Raw genomic sequence first — 21568 nt, 5'->3', positions numbered from 1 at the left:
AGAGATAACTATCTCATAAGATGATGAAGCCTCCACTGTAGGCACAAAAACATGACCAAAAACCCCTACCTAAACCTCATCACCTAACACCCCACCATGCAAAGACATAGAAAATAACTAGAAATCTCCTTAACTTAAAAAAAAAAAAAAAGAAAAAGAAAAAAGAAAAAACTAAGAAATGTACTGGAAGGTGAAAACAAATGCTGTCAAAAGCCTCTATTTACAAATGGATAAAATAAAATCACAAAGATCTTGCTACTGCCTGACGATGGCAACATGCCAGAAGAATCTGAAAGCCACCTATTGCCTTCATTCTATATTTGATTACCAAAACCCAATAAAACAACAATAAAGGACCTCATAATAACAGTGGATTGTATAATCTCATCAATTAAAGGGTTGTTCTCTAGGCATTTGGCAAACACCTCCCATTCAGCCACCTTTGCTGATTCAAGGCATAGCAGAATTTTCTGTGGTGATTTTTCTTTATTGATTTTTGCACAAGTCTTAGTAACAATTGCACATTTAGAAAGTTTGTGATGATTAAGAATAAATATGTGTGGTTTGACCAGGAGAGAGTGGAACAAGGCTCCACGAGCCCTTTGAGGGACGCAAAGTCTGTAAGAGCGCAACACCACACTTCTCTCAGTTTCGTATGTTGTCTGCAGCTCTTTAATCCCAGAAGCCCTAGGGGAGACAAGTCTCGAGGAGAAAGGCCAGGTGTGGCCAGCATGAGGGGAGCAGTCCGTGAGCTGGGCCCGAGGAGCCGGCGAGCCCGTGGTGCTCCTGGAGCAGCTCCTGCATCAGAGAGCGGAGGCCGTGACGGAGTGGCCGCCCTCCCTGGCAGTCTGCATGCCCTTGAAGGCCAGCGAGGCGGGGATGTCGCAGCTGTGGGGGGACAGTGGGGTGCCCCCGGCGTGCTGCCAGCCGTGGCTCGCCATGTAGCTGGATGGAGTGGCGCTGTATGTCATGTAAGGTGACACCTGGGCCGGCGTGGCGTACGGAGGCATGGCCGGTGCAGACACAAAACTGCTGACGGCTGGGAGGCCATTGGGTGCCTGAAAGGAGAGGGAAAGGAAAAGGGTTTCTAAGAGAGTAGGACACATTGGATCTGGTGTAAAATAAGCTGCTCTCAGATGCTGCTGGGGCTTTGTACCAAAATTAAGACCGACAAGGACACCAAGAGAGAAACCCATAACCATTCCCCTGAATTTCATGGGCTCAGTGGCCCCTTCTGCTTTTCTTTTAAGACCAGTTACCCACTGTGATCAGTGCTTCACACCTCTCCCAGCAACGTGTCCCAGACAGGGACCATCAGCAGATGATGAGGAAACACACACCAAGAGGAAGGCAGGATCTGCTAAGGCCCCTGTACACCTGCCTACCTTTCTGCAAGCTGTTGTTCGTGGACCTCAAAGCCTGTGTTTGCATCTAATCATTAACTTGAGAGCTACTGGAGGGGTTTGTAATGAGTCTCCCCCTTCTCTCTCACCTTGATGCACTTGGCAATGATTTCCACAGGTTGGAGTGGATGAACTGCAGCATTTATCTGCCTTTCCCGAATTTCACACCGAGTATTGGTCACTGTTGCAAGCCCAGCTGGGGAGTGCTGGGGCAGTTTAGCTGGGTGTGCAGTGACCACAGCCGTCCCAGTGGCAGGATGGACAGACCCATCCCTGTGCCTCTCCTCTCCTGGCCCCGAAGGAGGGTGGGCTCAGCCTGAGCTGCCATGGGCAGGTGTGGGCACAGATCTGAAAGCAACACTCCCCAGAGTGAAGAGGCAGCAGTGGCTGGGGGAGGTGGAACATCTTAAACTCTTTGGTAACTGTTTGTTCAGAGCATGAGTCAGAACTATGGTAGTGGTATTATTGATGGTGACTTTTAAAAATCTGTTTTCTAGATACTTGGGATAAAAAACTTGCAAATGTTCTTTGCTCATAGCTCCTCCTGGTTTCAATAGGGCTTCTGTACACAAAACAATTGCAGGGCTGGGTCCTTTCCTGCAAGCTATTTTCCTAGGTCCTTCTGTAGGCTGGAGAGAAGGGTTTCTATTTAAATAGAGAAGGGAGAGTCCTTCAGTCAACTATGCTATGATTTCACAATTAATGACTCCTTATTCAACTAAAAACTGTTTGGTGGTTTATTTCACACCCATAAATATTTCTTCAGCACAACAGGTACAAACCAAGATCATTTATCTTGCTTCAGTTTCAATTTGTGTAGTGTTTGTTTTAGGATTTGGGGTGGCATTTTTTCTGAAAAATGTTTCCTATCTGGATATGAAAGAAGAGTATTGATTTATCAAATCCTGTAGCATGTAACATGGTACAACTGGACACAACCTGAATAGTGCAAAGCTAAAAAATTAAACAGATTTTTGTTCCTGCTAAAACTTCATGTGGTGTTAACATTTCACTTGTTAAATTTCTCACAGTTCCACTGTCTAGACTATCCTCTCATTGTCATTTGGGAAACAGAGCAGTAATTCTGCTGGGCTCTGTCAGTATAAACCTGTTCAGCAATCTAAAGCAGCAGACACAGCAATGGGATCCCGGCCACAAGCCTCCAATAGGAATATTAATTAGTACAAAACTTACAGCTGCATCAGCAACATAATTGTCATTGAAAATAATTAAATGCTTTGTTGAAAATGAACTTGCCTTATTATTCTGAAAATCCAAATACATGATCTGACCAGTAACTCGTATTAGGTGCCCCCCTACTGTGACACAGAATTACTTTAGCCTCAGCTTTAAATATCAGTGCTTGCAACAATACTAATTAATGCAGACTTGCAAATAATTGCCCTGCAAATCAGTAAAATTCTTGAATCACACGGAAAATGATGTCATTGAATTCACTGGAAATAAAAAGTGTGGCCCTAAAAAGCTGCTTTTCCAATGTGCAAACATGAAACAAGAATGAGCACCTCTGTTTTTTGTAACGAGCACCAACAAAAAGCTTTGCACAGGTGCAGTAGATTCATTGAAGCCAGGCTGTAGCACTGGGATATCAAGAGCCACAACCCAAATACATTCTGCACAGGGGAGTACAGAAACCCTGGAGGGGTGGATGCTGAAAAGAGAGGGGTGGGTGCTGAAAAGAGAAAATAGCCATTGAGACAGCACAAACCTTCAGCTTCTAGACCTCAAAGGAGGTTTTTTGGGCTCTGTGAATCCACCCTGTTCCTCAGGCTTTCCCATCCCAAGGAGGCTGGTACCAAGCAGTGGGCTCAAGGCTGTGCCTGGAAGCCCATTTTAAGTAGGATTCCTCATTATGAGTTGTCATCTTCTGTGACCCCTTAGCTGTGCTTGTTGGTACATTGCCTGGCACAGATCTACCCTGTACCCACTAACACCCTTGAGAAGGTGTGTTAGTAGGTGTTAGCGGGTACAGGGTAGATCTGTGCCAGATAATGTGCCAACAAGGCATCTCTTTGCTGGTCCACCAATGTTCCAGCCTATGTCCTGGCCTACTGCATCTCCTACAGACAGGCTCAGCAGCCACAGGCAGATGACTTTGCATGATCTGAGGCAAATCTGAGCTTCTGAACGCTTCACATTAATGCAGATATTATTGATAAATGCTTTATCAACAGGCTTGTTGAGAAATATTTGATCCAATCACATATGTTCTGTGGCCTTCTGGCACAAAGTCTTCAAACTACAATTCCTGAAGAAGCCCAGGTTTCTTATTGAATCATACTGTAGGTGCCACTTGGGTTGTTGTTGATAAAACAGATGGAAATTGACTAAAGATTCACTAGTTTTTGTAAAAGCTTAATTTAAACAAATACCTATACATATTTATAGCAGCCAGAACACAGAACAACCCTTTTACACACACACACACACACACACACACACACACACACACTCTTATTCAAAATAAAGTTGTGAAAACTGTTCTTTTTATAGCCTATTCTGAATGTGAGAAAGATCTTGCCCCAACTACTGAGGGCAGGATGTGGAGACAGTTGTGTAGGGACCACCAGCTGCAACCTGTCAGAGGCCACCAATGCTGTCTGTCATCACTGCCTCGCTGAATTGGTGAATCATTCTTATTTTTGTTGCACTGCTACAAAGCTTTACCACTCCAAACCATGATTCTGTGGGTGCCACAGATGCCCTCAGCCAAGCAGGCAGCGCTGGGATGGGTAGGAACTGGCCCAGCACAGAGTGCAATTGTGCTTCAGGGGAGGTTTGAGCCATACACACAGAGCAGTCAGAGGCTTCCTCTGACCTGAATTAAAAGATGAGGGGATAGAGAAAATCTTACTCGATTTGATTTTAAAGTATGCAACTCAAAAAAACCCAAAAACAAACAAATAAAAAAAACTCCAATACCCAAAATTTCATCTGATTTTCATCTGTGAAAGGCTTGACCTAATAGTCTTGACACAAGCATTTTTATTTCCAAACAGCCTTAGATACAAAGCGTAGGTTATCAGAAGGGTTGAATCTTGTCTGTCAATCTGGCACTTTTTACAAACATGACATTCACTTAAAATAAATGGAGGGTATTGAGTTCCATGACCCTGTATATACTGTACAAATAATTCATCCTGCAGTATTTCAATCAGAGGAAATGAACAGCAAAATCTAAACATTTGTAATTAGGAGTGCAAGAACCTCATGGTGTTTATGGATTTTTAAAACCCTAAGAATTTGTTTTAAGTGCAGAGGTTCTTGAACCTGGCTTTTAAGTTTTATAAATATTTTTTTTCTTAATTTGAACCATCGTTTTTCAAGGGAAATCTAATTTTTTAAGCAAACAAACAAACATTTAGTTGTAGCTGAACAAGAACCTTTGCTGTGTCAGAGATAAGGGCTCCCATTTGAAAGTGCCTACTTTCTGGCTTCTACAAATATCAGAGAGGGACTTCTGCTCTCAATTGCTGCTTCTATCAATGTTTTCAGACAACTGATGGAATAAGTATTTCCAAACTTTAAAGCTGCATTTGAAACCTAGAACACATGGCTTCCCACCAACTCACAAATTCAGGTAAACCTGTTCTTTCAAAGCTACCAGCAAAACAAGAGTAATTGGGTCAGGATAACAAGTTGGGTCTGGTGTACTTCTGGCAAGTGGCTGCTGATACCTGCCAGTGACATTAAAAGGAGTATTGAGGTGGGAAATCCAAACCAGGGTGGACATAAAACCTTCCTTTAGGTCACAAAAAATTGTCCTGCTGAAACAAGCAGACTGCACATTTTCACAAGTAAAGGAGTTGGTTGAGTAGTTTTAACAGATGGAATCTTTAGTTTTGGTCACTTTAGATACAATACTAACTAGAGACAACTTTTTTTTGTCACTGTTTTCAGTCTGTTTGTGATTTGCAACACAGAGGGAGTGGGTGGATGAAAAGCAAGTCTAGAACCAAGATAATGTGGTCTTTGGAATAAGTAATTTCTATTAGTTTCTTGGACTCCTAAAAGTCAGAGCAATTCTTTCACAACCAGAGGTAACCACCAAATACACCTGGATATCTGTTTTGAAGGTTATGCTTGTATAATGTGTTGCAGAGCTTCAGCCTCCTCTCCCCTTCATGGTAAGAAGACACAAGGGTACAAGCTTTCTGGACAAACTTCCCAGTCAGCCCATGTCAGACAAATTACCTGATTTTGGTTTCTTCTGCCTTGATCACAGAAGAACCAGAGAAACATGCAAGCTAAATTTCACTTTTAGTCCTCATGGTATAAATTCTAATTATATATTGTAGTGAATTTATATTATTTTGTTTCATTCTTTTCCTTCTCCGACTTTTGCTTGCTAGATACGTGTTCTCTCAGTATCAAAATTAGTTCATCTCCCATGTTCTCTCCCATGTTGATTCTAAATATTTCAGAAAATGACCAGGAAATGTAACACTCAAAATCACAGACTGGTATCTATGTTAGCTATCATTAATGGCAATAATGTAAAGGATCTCATTTCAGTTTTATGTGAATACAAACATGAGCAGATTTGATGCCACAGGTGGATGCCACCTCAATTTTAAAGTCTAACTGTAAAGTCAGTGTCCAAAAGAATGTAAATTATTATTTTTATTTTTATTTTTATTTTTATTTACAATTATTTAAATGAATTGGCCATTGTAATATAATTGCTACAGTATTTAATTAAATAGTTCATGTATTGCATGGACTGAGAATGCAGGCTTTGTAGAAGCATTCTAAATTACTATTCAAAAAAATGTTTCTGGAGAAGCAGCATAGCCTTCAAGTTGGAGTTACCCAATTGAGGAGCCTGAATGAGCTTGGACAGTGACTCAGCCCAAAATTCCCTGCTGCAGTCATCACAAGTTCAGTCTGTGTCACGGCTTAAGGGACACACCTCTGGTGAATAAGGTTGCTGTTTCCATTTGTATCTCGCAATTCCAACACTGGCTTGGATGGGGTGAATCTTTCCTGTCCTTGGATCAGCAAGCTGAGCACGTTGCCTTGATCCTGCGGCCCAGCCCTTCCCGAGAGCCACTGAAACCAGCAGCAGAGGTACCAGGAGCAGGAGCTGGGAGCAGGGACTGGGAGCACAGCGGAGTGCCGGCTGCAGCTTTCTCTGCAGGGATGCTGCCGCAGCCCCGCACACGCACACACACACCCTCTCGCTGCCGGTTTTCACAATGAAAACCTTCAAACATTTTCTGGAAATGACGGATCTTTCCCAAAGGGCCTGAACACACAGTCATGAAGAAGCTATTGCGGCAGTTGTTCTTTCCTCGGCAAGGAAAAGCATAGCAGGAAGCAAAATATCTAGTCCTTCAGTTAGAAAAGCAAATCAGCACAAAAATTCAGAGGATATCTCATTTTTAGGGACATGCACATAATCAGTTAAAATGATTATGACAACAAGATGAGGAGCAATCAAACACAAACTGCAAACATCAAGGAAGCAAACATGCTAAACCTCTCTTCATAATTAGAGGTTAAATATGATTTATAAATCAAGTCAACATATGGGATCCCAAGGGAAGAGCAAACAAATTTTCCAAGTAAAACAGCAGCAGCAGGCGTGAAATGGAAATATCATTTAGGAAAATGGCATTGCTAAATTATCTAAGTAATAAAAATGGAGATTTTTTAGGTTTTAAAATCAATAAACTTAAGTAATATTTTTGTATAAATTGTAATTACTGAGAGCTAAATTCTGAACCTGCAATTCAGTGCTACAGGATCAACAGGAAAAATGATGCTACCACAAATCAATTCAGATCAGTGTTCCACTAAAATTAATGTGTCTGCACAGGTAAGTCACAATTACCTAAAGAAGGGTTGCAAAAGTGAACACTGAGTAAATTTCTCCAGTTTATGATAATGGGTTTTATTAGAAATATTTTTAAGAAAAAATTAGACAAAATTGCTAAAATGTATCTGAATAAGCCAGCGAGAGTCAATCCTGCAAATCATGGTTTGCTTTTTACAGTGCTGGAAAATATTCTTACAAAAATATTTTCATATTAGACTAAATATCCATATTCTTAGATGAATTAACTTATTTTATTGAAAATTTTCCTTAATTTCACTGCAATTGGGCTTAAAATGAGACTCTGAAAAATTAGGACACGGACATTAAATAATTTTGATGTTCAAAAAAAGCTTAGAAGAGGCAATATTTTGTATGTAAGATATTAATTTGTCATAATATTATAAAATATAGTGTTTGCCTTTTTTTTCAAGAAAGAATGAACAGTGATAATGCATTGGAATGGAGAAGCTTTTAAAAAAAACACATGGGCAAGGGGCTTACATAGCTGCTCTGTTGCTCAGCTGAACTGAGTTGATTTCCAGAAGACTGTGATTTGAAAAAGAGACCTTTCAAAAATGGAGAATTACACTATTTCTCTTTCACTGTAAGTTGAGAAAAGTAATGCTGGTATTCTAGTTGAAGTCACAATTAAAACAGGCTTATTCTTAGAGCTGAAGTGCTCTAATATTTCAAACATAGTTAGCTACCCAATCCTTTACATTATCTCTTTAAAAGATGCCATTTTCTTTGCAGCTATTTCTCCCATTGTTAAATTCAATTCACAACAATGTACTGCATAAGAAAATCACACTACTTCCTTCTAAAATAAAGTTCAGTCCTTTCATAATGAGCAGATCCCATTCCCCGTGTTTAATGTGCTTTTTTATTAACTTAAAGTTGTTTCCTTTACCTAAAGCCATCCCCAGCTGCAGTGAATAACACAGAAACCAGATAATATCAACTGAGTGTTTTAACTATAGTTGGGACATGCATCAAGATCACTCGATCTTTTCTATTTTTTCTATATTTTCTTATCCAGTTTTAAATCTCAGCCTCTTCAGGGAAATAAAATCCCAGTTTTGGAAATAGTAATAGTAACTTGAATTTACACACCATCACCAATCCTTTCCTGAAGGAGCCAGGGGCATTTTATGTCTTTTCCAAAGCAAACTACAGTAGAAACAAAAGAAAAGAAAAAAAAAAAAATGGGGGGGGGGGGGGGGGGAAGACAGGGGGAAGGAAAAAAGGAAAAAAACACCACTCATTCACTGACACCGAGTAATCTACTACAAAAACAATGGAGGAAAAGAGAGAGAGGAGGAAAAGCCATGGTGGATAAAGGCAGGCAGAGGTTGCTGTAAAACCTCAGCACATTCTGAGGGAAAAGCGGGCAGCAAGAGCTTCCAGTGCTTCCTCAGAAGTGCAGTTGGCTTAGACAGCTTTCACGGTGAAGTGAGATCCACCACGGCCACCAAGCACACATAACATGTCCACCTAAACATCTCCAGTGTGGATTATAGTTCAGGGTCTGCACTGTCATTGAATGGCTGCTTCCCTTTCATACGCCAGGTTTAGAAGGATGATATAAATCTAAGCCATTGCATTTCCAGAAGATGCTGGATCTTGGGGTATGTTTTACTATTTAACAAACTTCACAACCAGACTATTTCAAAGTGAGGTGAAAACAAATTCTGGTTGTTTTAAGAGAAAAGCCTGGTTCTGATGACAAAATCACAACTTAAGTTTGTCCTTAGACAGATATACTGGGCTTATGAGGACAATAGGAAAGCACAGGAAAAACAATCGTGTCATATAAGCAAACTCCTTTGAGTTGGAATTAACAACAGATTCCCATAGTTTTAGAACAGATTTGCACAATAATTCCCCCTTGGTATTTTGGCAAAATCTCGAATTGGGCAGGGCACACATGGACTCTAAACAAGCAAATACACTGGAAGAAATAAACATTTGTTCTTTTCTATGCCTTTGGTTAACACCATAATGTCTTACTGAAAGGTTCTATGAAAAATGCCTTAATATTATATACTTAGCAATATATTGTAATTTCAATATGCTGTTATTTAAATGAAACTGGAGGAGGAGACATATGGACACAGACCTTCAAAGGCATTCTAGATGTCTAGAAACTAGGCAAATATGGGGTCAAACTGGTAAAGTCTTCACCTTGTTCTCTTCAAGGACAGCCAAAACAGCAGTCTCCTATGTCTAGCAAATCTCTGCTGCTGCAGTTACTGGGAAGTTGGTACACTAAGAAGGGTGAACCCATAACCCATCAATTGTTAAATGCCCACAGTTGTTACGACTGGTTGTGTAGGCAATTCCTAAAAGCTGATAAATTGCCACAACAGACAAATTCAAACACACTATACAGTCTTTATATACTTGCCAATCTACTGCAAGAACCAAGACTGAACAGGTCAAATCACGTCTAATACCCCTGCTCCTGGCACTCTGCTTCCTAGCTGTGACAAGTATCTCCCATCACTCCCACTTTACGGTCCCTGATCATGTTTGTCACGGCAGACCTCCTGGTGGGTTGGGGTCCTTTGAGCAGAAGGTGCTTAGAGTGCAGTTTGAGTGTCATCATACCATTCACTCACCTCTCTGACTTTCTTTATTAGTTTCATCCGGGTGGAGTGCCCTGAAGCCATGTGGGTTGGTGGACAGGGCACTGTGTTTTGGCCGTGGAAGCAGGTGGCCAGTAAGAGGCAGGTCTCACAAATGGGGTTCGAATTGGGTGCCATCCAGATCACCTGGGGAGGAATCGGGTGCATGTAGTGGGATCAGCTCATGCCCCTCACCCACAACATGCAATGACAAGGATGCCTAGACCTTGAGCAAGCTGTCTTAGTGGCAATGCTTTGATAGCAGGCCTGGTCTGGAGATCCTAGTGAGAATGACACAGAGCCAGACGGTCTCCAAGCCAAGGTCTGAACCCCTGCACCAGACTCTGCTGACAATGCTGCTGGCTACTATGGCAAGAAAGCAAATAAACACCTCTCCTTCACAGCTTCACCCCCCTGCTGCCTGGGTATGACTGAAGAGCGGTATGTCCAGACCTTTGTCATTGATGGATTTTGCACAGACCCATAGCAGGAATCCAACTGCCTGGATCCCAAGATGCCAAATAAGTAAATTTGCTAATTAATTTTTTTCAGTAAATCATGTGTGTAGGAGGACTATGTAATTGGCCGTAATATTTAAGCCTTCATTTTGATGTTCTCCCCAAGTAAGTTACCCTATGTTGTGGCTTCTAAGCACCGCAGATGCAGTTGCAGATGCATGGGCACCAAATATACTTTTTTTCAGTGTTCATCTGTAAATGAAAGATCAGGAACTAAATGTCTGCATTATCTACATTTTCTGTGCAAGTCATTGTCCAGAGTTGCACCTACATTTGCAATCATTTGCCCTGACATGGAGCCTTCCCTTGATGTGCTTGCAGCACACAGAGCTCACGGCCCCGGTCAGAATGAAGCCGAGGGACAGGGAGTGATATCCGAGCAATGCCAAAATCTGAATCCCCTAACAGCTGAGGAAGTTCAGCTGAGACAGACCTGAGGTAGCTGCTGCTTAGGGGTTTGGCCAGCGTGTCAGAGGAAGACTTCGCTCAAACTATGTTGACAAGCCCCTCTGAATTAGGAGGAGTGTTTTCTGCAGCTCCAGTAGGTTTGGGATGAGGCCTCCAAACAGCACACCTTTTCCAGGAGGGAGCTTGCCCTTAGAGCCCCCAGTTACAAGCTTTTTCCCATTAATGAGTATCAGCTCCCTTTGGCAATATGTGCATCTGCTTCCTGCAATGCACACAGAAGGTCATTCTGAAAAGAAATTATTTCCAAGCTATTTGCCTCTCAGCAAATCATACAGACATAAGTCAGGTCTTCTTCATTTTCATACATGTGTAATTTCAGATCACAACCCTTTTTCGCTTTGAGCATCCATGATGTTAGTCCAGCAAGTCACAAGTATCAGATGTCTGAGGTCTGCATTTTAAATACAGTATGTGTTTATTAAGCATTTTGATTTCAAATGCAGGTTACAAATGTGTTCATATTGCAGTCATTTCAGCTATTTTCTCTTAATGCAGTAGTCAGTATAAGCTGTGCAATGCAAAAGAAAATACTCAGAATGTTCATCCTTTGTAACAATAGCATAATTATCTGTAGAAGCACCTGAACACCACACTGAATGTGCCTCCCTGCGTAAATAATGCAATATAACTGAGCTCTGTATGAAAGGTGTATGACACAACACTGTCAAACTCTTGGAAAAATCTATTTTCCTTTTCAGTTTCTCTGATTCACAGTCCCCATGTTTGAAAGCCATATGACAAACCTGTAAGTGTGATACACCAGGGAAATTATGCAACTGCTTACGTATAAATGACAACCTGGGACATCATGTAATTAAACCTGAATAGAAACTTGACATGGTATCTTTTGGTTTCCTGTGGAATGTTTTGTACAAAATCACAGTCTGCCAGGCTGAGCTTTCAACTCCCAAAACCCAAATATGAACAACATTGCTAACAAAAGCCCCAGGAAATCTATAATACATAAAATGAAAAATGCTCTACATCCAGAGGTTCAGTTTCATGTTAAACTAGTGCGACTGCATATTGTCAAGGCAAAAATGTGAAGTCTTCCTGCCTTTTTCGTGAGTGAACTCCCACTGACGTGTGGGACAAGGGCTGAAATGTAGCCATTGGAATCGATTGGCGAGGTCAACCTTGGCTGCTGCCTGAAAGTCTGGGTTGTCAATAAGAGTTTTGCCTACAGAAAGGCTACAGTATCCCATGTCTTAAAACAAATGTATATCATTTAAAAGAAGTGATCAAACAAATTTACTGTAAAAGTACACAAGACGTTGTTCTTTGGTCTCAATTTTTCTGGTCTTTCTCACACAGAGGGATTTCCTGGGGGATTTCTTGAGAAGCAAAATACTATCTTCCATGATTAAAGCTGAGGGACAAGTCCTTCACTTGCCTAGTAATTACGGAGCTATTTTCAAGCTTTGGACAGGTGAAGTTTGGATGCTGGTGATGCTTAAATACATAGATGAAATTTGTTGGAAAATGCAGAATTAGCCATCACTCACACAGAATTCAATATTAATGTGCTTCAGAGCACATTTCCTCTGCTCCTGTGGTGAAACTGGGAAGCCTAAGCTAAACATCCACACTTGATTCCCTCCTTTTGTAGGCACCTCTGATTTTGATAATACAGACATAAAACTGGAACATCACAGAACGATCACTTCTCTGGGGGAAATCTGATGTCTGCCTCCTTAAGACCCTTAAGAGTCTTTGTAACAAGCTTTGCCCAAAAGAGATAAGGAAATAGCAATTACCCCAAAGTACAATGTCAAAGCCTATTTCACCACAGTCCTTCTGGCATATTAAGTATCTCTGAGACTTTCCCATTTTCCCACCACTCCAGATACCCCCCTGCTAGATTCACAAATGAACCAACATTCTCTCATATCTCCTGCTCATCTCTTTACACCCAAAACCATACACATTGCAAGACACCATGGATCCCATGATGTCAGAGAATTTTGTAAGTCTTTACTGTCACAGGCTGTCACTCCAGACTCAGTACACTTCAGCGAAAAGACAGTAAGTCAGCACTATTTGCAGCAGGAATTTGGTTCATAAGCTTCACTTCACACTGCCTGGAATAAATATTTTGGGAAAAGGAATGTGGCAAAAAACTGCAAATAATCACATTTTCCCATCCTTATTTAGCATTATTTTTCTTTAACATATTCTTAATTAGCAAGGTAGTGAACTTGTGACAGACAAAGCAATTGATGAACATTCAAATTAATTCTCTGGATAACAATTCTGAATACTATATCAATAGACTGGTCTACGTGTTAGAACTTTCCAAAGTCAAATTCTATTTACCTATATTATTACAGGGGGCAGTCTGGGAAGAACCTCCTCTATATCTTCCTTTAGAGACCAGGGTTCTGAATATGGCTTTTCTGCCCTTTGAAACTCTCTGGACAATTTATTTGGATAAATGAATTCCATTTTATTAATAGCAATTTTCTCAAATTTTAAATAGCACATATGCTTAAATAGCATTTATCAGGTGATCTTTCAGGTTGAACAGAACTTTAAAGTAAAACTGATATCGACAATAGAACGGTTATATATTATGAAAATGAAATCATAAATATTGAAAAAAGAAAAAAAAGAAAAGGGAAAAAATAGTTTCCAAACCAGCATTGAAAATAACTCAGTTTATAAAATGCTGTTTCTCAACACATCTGTAGAAGTAAACGAGATCCATCAGAGGCCATGGTTTACAGCCTATGAACAAGATCCTGTGAATATTTCAGCAGGACTGCATGCAGAAGGCCCAGCCTGGAACCTAAAACAATGAAGCCACAGTACAGATGCTCTTACAGAGTAGTGACAAGCTATATCTACTATTTTTTTAGCAAGACTGTTAATGCTTATTTTAGTCTTTAAAGAAAATTGTAGAAGGAGTAGTAACACTAAATCTAAGTCTAATTCTATCCTTAACCATACGGCTACACTACAGCGCATATTATTTTTGTTACGAAATGAACATAATAGTAATGGCATAATAGAAAAACAGAACAAATAGGACAGCATTGAGGGTAGTGTATTGTTTAAAAGGCAATATATGAAATGAAGTAGCTGTTCACTATCGGGATCTACAGTATTTCCCACTCTGCCCGCTCTTTGCGAGCGTTCCCACAGTTTGCGCTCCGCATCTTGAATGTGAGAGTCTGATTCAGCTGCTCTCACCACCAAACACGAGCTACAAAAGTCTCCTCTACATGGATCTAAAACCAGACACAGAACTCAAAACATACATCCAAAACCTCTGTCTTTGAGCAGGGAAAATGCTAAACAGCGATTGTGGGTTTTCTTCGACTTGGTTCTAAGTACAACAAATGCGTGGCCGGGAAGTCCGTGTGTCTGAGAGACCTCTGATGCATTTTGAAATGTTTCCATCACACGGAAAAAATGTTTTCAAAACCTGTGCTTTCCCAACGAGTAACAGTTGAGCCTTTTATAGCTTTTCTCCTGGCACGGGACATGATTAGCAAGCACAAAGATTTAGACAGAGATTTATTAAGTAACAGTTATATTGTGTTGTAATTAAAAAGTAGGAAATTCGCCGTCTACTTAAGCGTTTAAAAATGCTTAATGTAGGAAGCAATTACATCTCATTTTCAAATTATTCCCCTGACTACGGAGCGCGCTGCGGACAGAGTACGGCGGGGCGGAGGCGGCGGCGGCGGGTCCCGAGCGGGCCGGGGGCAGCCCCGGGCCCGGCCGCGATCGCTGCGGCCCCGCAGCCCCCGCAGCCCCCGCAGCCCCCCGCAGCCAGGCGGGATGGGCCGCCAGGCCGGGGGAGGAAGCGGAGAGAGGAGCGAGGAGAGCCAGGCGTTTTCCCGCCCGTCCTTGCAAACCAAAACCGAAGAAAGTCCGGCACCGGCTCCAAACCGAGGACGGTAGCCCGAGGCCGAGCTCAGGAGTCCTGTGCATCACTGCCCGCCCCCCGCCTCTCTCTTTACCTGGCTGTACTTGGCCTCCTGCTCCAGGGAGCTCTTCTCCAGCCCGTTCACGGCGTGCTGGCCCGGCGGGTGGAAGCTGTTTCGGCCCAAGCTGCTCCATTCCTCCACCTTGGGGCTGGGGTAAGGCGAAGTGTCATTCACTGCTGGAAAACAAAGGAGCGGGAGAGAAGGAGTTAGAGGCAGAGACCGGGATTCGGAGGTGGATATGGCTTTGCATCGGGATGGAGACGGCTCCCTCTCCCCATGCAAGGCACTCTGTGGAGCAGCGCTAAGGGGGAGCCGGACCCTCGCCCGCCACATCTCGCTGAAGCTCCCGGGAGCTCCTTGAGACGGTGGGCAGAAGGCAGTCAGCCCCCTCCGTGAAACCGGTGACAGAGATCAGCAGCCCAGCCCAGAGCTGGCTGGCTCGCCCGGCCCCAGTTCCCGCACTGGAGGGACGGAGCTGCGCCCGGCATTTATCCCCCAGGAGCTCCTAAGGGGCATTTACGGCAGCAGCCGTGTGTGTGTTTGTGAGTCAGAGGAGAAACGATACCCCGTGTGACAAACAGACTTGACACGCCTGCAGATAAACTGGGCTCCAAACACTTTTTGGAAGAAAAAGAAAATGAAACATAAAAGTAAATATATATATCTTTTTAATAGGGAAATAAAAGGAAGAAGATAAGAAAGCGGGGAGGAAAAGAAGTAACAGTCCTATTATTTACATGCTTATCAGCCGCGCCATGGGCATACCGGGATGATTTGCTGGCGGACAAATTCACGAACGGCCAAATTCCCGCACCGGGAAGCCCGGGGAGGAGCAGGGGGAGCCCTGCCCGAGCCCCGCGCCCGGAGCCGCCGTGGGAGGGGGCTTTCCTGCCCCGCCACCCCGCCCGGCCCCTCGCCGTGCCGGGCAAAGGCACAAATCTCAAGTTGTCTTAAGAAATTGAGCTCCCTCGGCGAGCGCCCTTTTCTGCTGATCTCACACTTTCCCATGAATAGGGGCTTCCTTTCCGTGTCAGCAAGGTCAGTTTACCCTATAAATCAAGGGCGAGCAGCCCCCATCTGCGGCATCGGCCGCTCCGCAGCCCCGAGCCTCTGCCGGGAAGGGGAGGGGGCGATTTCACACTGCAGAAAGATGTGTGCCGCTGCGGGGGCTGAGGGAGACGGGACACACACCGGGACACCCGGCAGCACCGTTAGAGGCCTGCCTGCCAATGTGGTGTTAATAAAGGAGGATATCACTAAAAAAATAAAAAACTAACAAAACAAACAAACAAAAAAAAATCCCACAACAAAACAACAACAACAACAAAAAAAACCCCAACCGTAAATTTCTCACGTGCTTGTAATGCACTCATTCTTTTTAATGTTCATTGCCAACACTGCCTCTAGATTGCCTCAGAGATTGCCGGGCGTGTATTTGTTAAAGTCGACTCAGAAACAAGCACATCTGCTTGTGCCAGTGAGGACTAGAATAAAGTTTATATCGTGAAGGGCAAAGAAGAACAAACTTGCATTTTTTTGCATGTATACATATAAAAAAACATGCTTGTGTGTTGCTTGAAAAAAATATCACCTGTCTGATTAAATAAGAAAAAAATTATTCTGCAATGCCTAAAGGATCATTTTGCATTTGAAATGCTGGTAGAACTGGATTGTTGCTGTTAAAAAGGCAGTGAAAACAGAGATCACAATTCCCACCTCTCCACTAATACTGAAAGAAGACTGGGACACAGAGATCGCTGTAGGCAAAGGTTATTCTGGGCTGTTGTTTTCAGTGACACTTTGAGCAACGCTTCCACTGTTAGTTCACTGGCAGAGACCGAAATGGAAAAAATGTCCCTTGCTAGCGAGCGGCTGGGAGACGCGACACAGTTTCCAGGCGGAGGAACCGAAAGAATGTGCAAGGGATAAAAGAGGCAAATCTTGGGCCTTTGGTTTTCCTAGACCACCGCTTCGGAGGAAAATACACCATCAGAATGAAAGCAATTAGATGACATTTGAACTTCCTGCCGAAGCAAATTTGGGCTGATTGCGAAAACTACAGAAAATTGACTTCTCAGTAACGCCAAGGCAGCGCCCGTGACCGGAGTGCGGCAGCGAGCCTCGGTCGGGACCGGGACCGGGACCTGGACCGGGACCGGTACCGAGTGCGCGCTGGTGCCGCCGCACCCCGGGCCGGTCCCTCCGGGCAGCATCCCCACCTCCCGGGTCACAGAGGCGGAGGTGGCGGCCGATGTGCCCTGTTTGCAGGTCCGCCTGCAGCCCACCCAGGCCCTTCGGTCTGCCCACGTTCCGAGACGCGCTCCAGGGAGCTCAGCGCCCTGCCCGTGCCGGGGAATCGCCAGGGGTTTCCCGAATTAAACAGCGAAACCACCTTCCGACCCTCGGAGAGGAAAGAACCCAGGGACCGAACCCCTCCGGCAATGTTTGGCTGCCTGTGTGGCCCCGGCTCCCCCCATTTCTCACCTTGGTCTGTGATGGACCGGATCCCCAGGATGTCCGTCACCGAGTGAGAGGACGGCCACGTCCTGGGCATGGCCATGGTGCTGGGGATCGCCGGCACCCCGGGAGGGGTGGACACCTTGGCTCCTGCAGCAGCGATGGGGCTGGGGTAGGGGTAGATGTGGTTGTAGGACAGAGCAGGCTGTGGGGGCGGCTGGTGCTGCTTGTAAGTCTCGTAGTGACTCTGCTGAGACAGGTTCCCGATTTTGTTCCGGAGGATGCGGCTGATGGAGCTGACCGACGGCACGTTGTACTTGTCACACACGCCGTCGGCCAGCAGGCGATCCCGGATCTCCCAGGCGAAGATGCCCGGATCCCTTTGTTTGTAGGTCCGGATATGTTTTACCACCGTGGGGGTGGTGACCCGAGGCTTGCTGCCGCCGATAGCCCCCGGTAGGATGGAGCCGGTCTCGTTGTAGCGAGCCAGGATTTTGCTGACACAGCCGTGGGAAACGCGGAGCTGCCGGCTGATGTCGCACGGCCTGATACCCAGTTGCGCCAGTTCCACAATCCGCAGCCTGATGGCATTGGGCAGGGGTCTCCCGTTGACAAACACCCCCCCGAGCTGGTTCACTTCCCCGAAGGCAGGTTCTGCAAGCAAATGCACAAACACAGCCGTCGGACACGGCGGACGGCACAGAAAGGGGCGTCTGAGCTGCTCCTCATCACAGACAGATGTCACAGACAGGGACCCCCCCTCCCCGCTCACTCCACGCACTTCTTTAGAATAGCGGGATGCCCCCGAGACTGAAGGAAGCAAAGGGAAGGGAGAAAGAGAAGTGAGAGGTTAAAAAAATGAAAAAAAAAAAAAAGAGAGAGAGAGAGAAAGAAAGAAAGAAAAATGAAAAGACAGAAAGAAAGATAATCCGTGGCAACAAATGTCGGAGCTCTCCGGACTGTGCATCAAGCATATTCCCAAAAATAAGCACATTCCAGGCATGAAAAATGAGATCGCCCCAACAGACAAGTCAGCTTTATTGCCACAGGAAAAAGGAACGCGAAGAAAACAAAAAGAAAAGAAAAACATCGTCTAAGACGTGGGGGAGGGGGAGGAAGGAAAAGTAGTTGAGGAAATTCTTTTACATCTTGGGAGAGACGAGGGCAGCGCGGTGCTTCTGAGTCGGGACTAACTTTTTAAAGACCTTTCCTGGTGCTGTTAGCGCCTTTCGCTTAACAGCACGATTACACTGGGCTGTAAAACGAGCGTGTTAAAATGTTAACTGCTACGATCGGTGTCAGGAATAATATACAACGTGTCACGGGCTCCAGCCATCCGCTCGGCTGCGATCCTGCCTCGCGCTCGCCTAATAACACTAATAACAAGCCGACTAGTCATTAGCTCTCTCTCTCTCTCTCCCCTGCTCCTGACCCTCAACATGTTCGTACAACTTGTAGGAACACGAGCAAAGTCAATAAGGGAGCCGCGGCGGTGGCAGATGAGTGCGCACGGGTGCTCCCCCTCTCTTGACAGCACTTGAACCCTCCTGCGGCTCCCGGCCACTTACCCATTCCTCAGAGCGGGACACCTCGAGGCCGGCCCTAAATCCCAGCGGATCCCTATGCTCGGGAACCGGCTCCGGGCCTCCTGCGCTCCTGGCCGCACCGGCCCCGAGCCTCTCTGATCTCCGCTGAGGAGGGAACGGTAGCGTGAGGAAGAAAAGAACTACAAGGAAATCTACATCCCGACAAGAGAGCCTTGACTTCTGCATTTCAACCTCAGGGCAGCGTGGGCAGGGCCGGGCTGGGCCGGGCCCGCGGCCCGCCGCCCCCCCGACCCGCCCCTGGGGCGGCCCCACGGCCCAGCCGCCCTCCCAGTGGCCGGGGGAGATGACGGACAGCGCGGCGGCGGCGGCGGCGGCTGCGGCCCTTCCGCTGCGCTCCGCGCCTGGGCCCGCCGCGCCGGGACCGCGGCTCCGCACCTGCGGCGGTGAGTTGCGCGGGGAGCGCCGCCGGCGTCGGGGCCGCGCCGAGCGGGGCCAGGGCACGGCCGGGGCCTAGGCACGCAGCTCCGCGGGGCCGGGGCGCGGGCGGCGGGCAGCGCCGGCCAGCGCCGCCCTTCCTGGCCCCTTTCCCGGACTCAGCAGCCGGGGAGGGGGCTTCGAGCCTGGCAGAGCGGCTCCCCTTTTCCCCGAGTGAAGCAGAGCCGTGTCTTGGCACACACACGGTTTGCCCGCGTTGAGGTTGCGGACCGCGAGAGAAGCTCTTCGTGGGTCTGATCGCCTCGTTGTAATAAAGCACCTTTTCGCTAAAGAATGTTTCGCGGGCGGTGTACGAGAAGACCGTGAGCGATGCGAGTTGCGTCATTTTTGGTGAAAATCACCAACCGGTCAGGAAACGAGCTGCAATTTCCCTCGCCTTGGGAGGAGACGGGACGGGGCTTGCAGCGCCTGGCCCTGGGATGCTGCGTTCTCCGGCCACGCGCACCGGCACCGGGATGCTGGCCCTCGCTGCCAGCGCAGACCGGCCCCGGTTCTGTTTTCATCCCCTCACTATCACTGCGCAAGGCTTAACCGTAAAATGTCAATGCCTCGCAGCTGACTTCAGCTTTATAAAAGGCACTGATACATATTAGCAATCCAAAGAAAAACAGGCAACGCTGGTAGGAATTAAAGAATGTGCGGGTCACGGCGTGTATGTGGAAGAAATATTTGGTTTGGCGGTGTACGGATCCTGAGCTGACCTTGTGTGTGTGCGTCTTATGCCCTACCTTACATCGTGTTGCACACAGAGATCATGGGCTTCAGCTAAGGATTTGTGTTGGGTCTGGTTTTTGGGGTTTTGGTTTTGGTTTTTTTGTTTTTGTTTTTTGGTTTTTTTTGAGTTTTGTTTTTCTTCATTAATCTATTAATCTCCTGAGATTCTTCTTTGTCGTTTATTGCTTTTATTTTTTTCAATAGAGTCTCAAAGTTACAGACTCTGTAAATTAAATAAAACGTGAAAAGAAATAAGGCGGTGATCCTAGTGCACAAAATATCACCAAGTAAACCACAAAATTTATGTCGCTGGTGTGCATAAACATAGTCTCGATATTATTACAATTGAAATGTAAGATACTTTTAGGAAAAAAAATTGAGCGATATTTCAGATCCTGCACAAATCGCAATGAACTTTCCTAACTGTGAAGAAATAAGATGTTGCAGAGATCTCCCAGAAATAAGCGGCATGTTGTAAACGTTTTGTGGTGAAAAGAAGGTGATCATGGCTCTTTTGCAGGTACTTCCATTTGATCGAAATATCTGCGGATACTTGTTTTCTCCACAGGAATTAAAAAAATAAACAAACAAACAAAAAGCAAAACAACGACAACAAAAAATTACACTATCAAAAAACCATCAACAAAACCAAACCCAAACCAAAAAAAACCCTAGCAAAACCAAACCACCACAACAGGAACTTTTCTATGGGAGTTTTGTGGTTGCTTCAAAAGTACGAGTTGCCCATTCAGAATATCGCACCTATAGATTGTGGTGTTTCTTCAACCTAGATAGAATTATCTCTGATAAGGGGAGCACTCTTGACAGCCGCGCAAATGCCACTGTCCGAAAGCATTTTGCGCAGGCAATGGTACTGGCAGGCGTTTGCTGAAGCCAGAGCCCCTCTCTGTGAACTGACCTCCTCTGGCTATTTTTAAGGCAGAAGGCATTGAACTAGTGGGACGCGGATCCAGCCTTAATTAAGCTATTTCTGTAATTAAACAGTGAAAGGAGGTGGGAATCCGTAAAACTTCCGATCCGCTTTAACAGGGTATTTCTTGCGGAAGCCGAGTTTCTCGTCGGGCTCCCCGACAAGGCTGCTCGCCCTACAGCGTGTTCCCCAGCCCGACGGGGCCTGTGCTGCTCGCCGCCCCGGCCGCCCCGAACACCGGGACTGCCGTGGCTTCAGCGCGGTCCCGGGCCCTGCGGCCGGGGAGCATCTCCGGGCGGTGCAAGCCCGACCCCGCCGCTCCTGGACCCGCTCGGCGCCCCTAAAGCTCCCCCAGGGCTGCTGGGATGCTCGGGCGTGACCCTGCGCCGCTCTCCCACGCTGCCCGGGCAGCTCCTCTCCCCATCTGTGTCTATTGTGTTCACAGTTGGTCCTTCTCTTCCCCCTCCGCCGTGTCCTCCAACCTGTCTGTTCCCCCTCCTTCCCTCTCCCACCCCTCCACCCTCGAGCCCGCCTCTGATCTCCTGGATGTTTTGTTTCTTTCCCGTTCTCAATGTGTGTTCCTGATGTGGTCCTGTCGGAAAAGCTCGTTTACTCTGCTCGGGTCTCTAGT

At 45.6% G+C, this 21568-nt stretch overlaps 1 protein-coding gene across 1 annotated transcript; it reads right to left on the bottom strand.

Moving 5' to 3' along the window:
- Positions 1-803: 803 nt before the first annotated feature.
- On the bottom strand, positions 804-18691 carry PAX9 (paired box 9). The gene is made up of 5 exons (XM_054275375.1): positions 18541-18691; positions 17278-17904; positions 14827-14969; positions 9867-10019; positions 804-1058 (listed from the first exon to the last, which is right to left on the bottom strand). The coding sequence occupies exons 1-5, from the start codon at positions 18689-18691 to the stop codon at positions 804-806; spliced, it is 1329 nt and encodes a 442-aa protein (XP_054131350.1).
- Positions 18692-21568: the final 2877 nt, after the last annotated feature.

The sequence above is a fragment of the Melozone crissalis genome, unplaced genomic scaffold, assembly GCF_028551555.1.
Source record: "Melozone crissalis strain CALT ecotype California unplaced genomic scaffold, PUWL_Pcris_2 ptg000018l_1, whole genome shotgun sequence".
In the NCBI taxonomy this organism is placed as follows: domain Eukaryota; kingdom Metazoa; phylum Chordata; class Aves; order Passeriformes; family Passerellidae; genus Melozone; species Melozone crissalis.
This window is presented reverse-complemented; position numbering and strand designations above follow the sequence as displayed.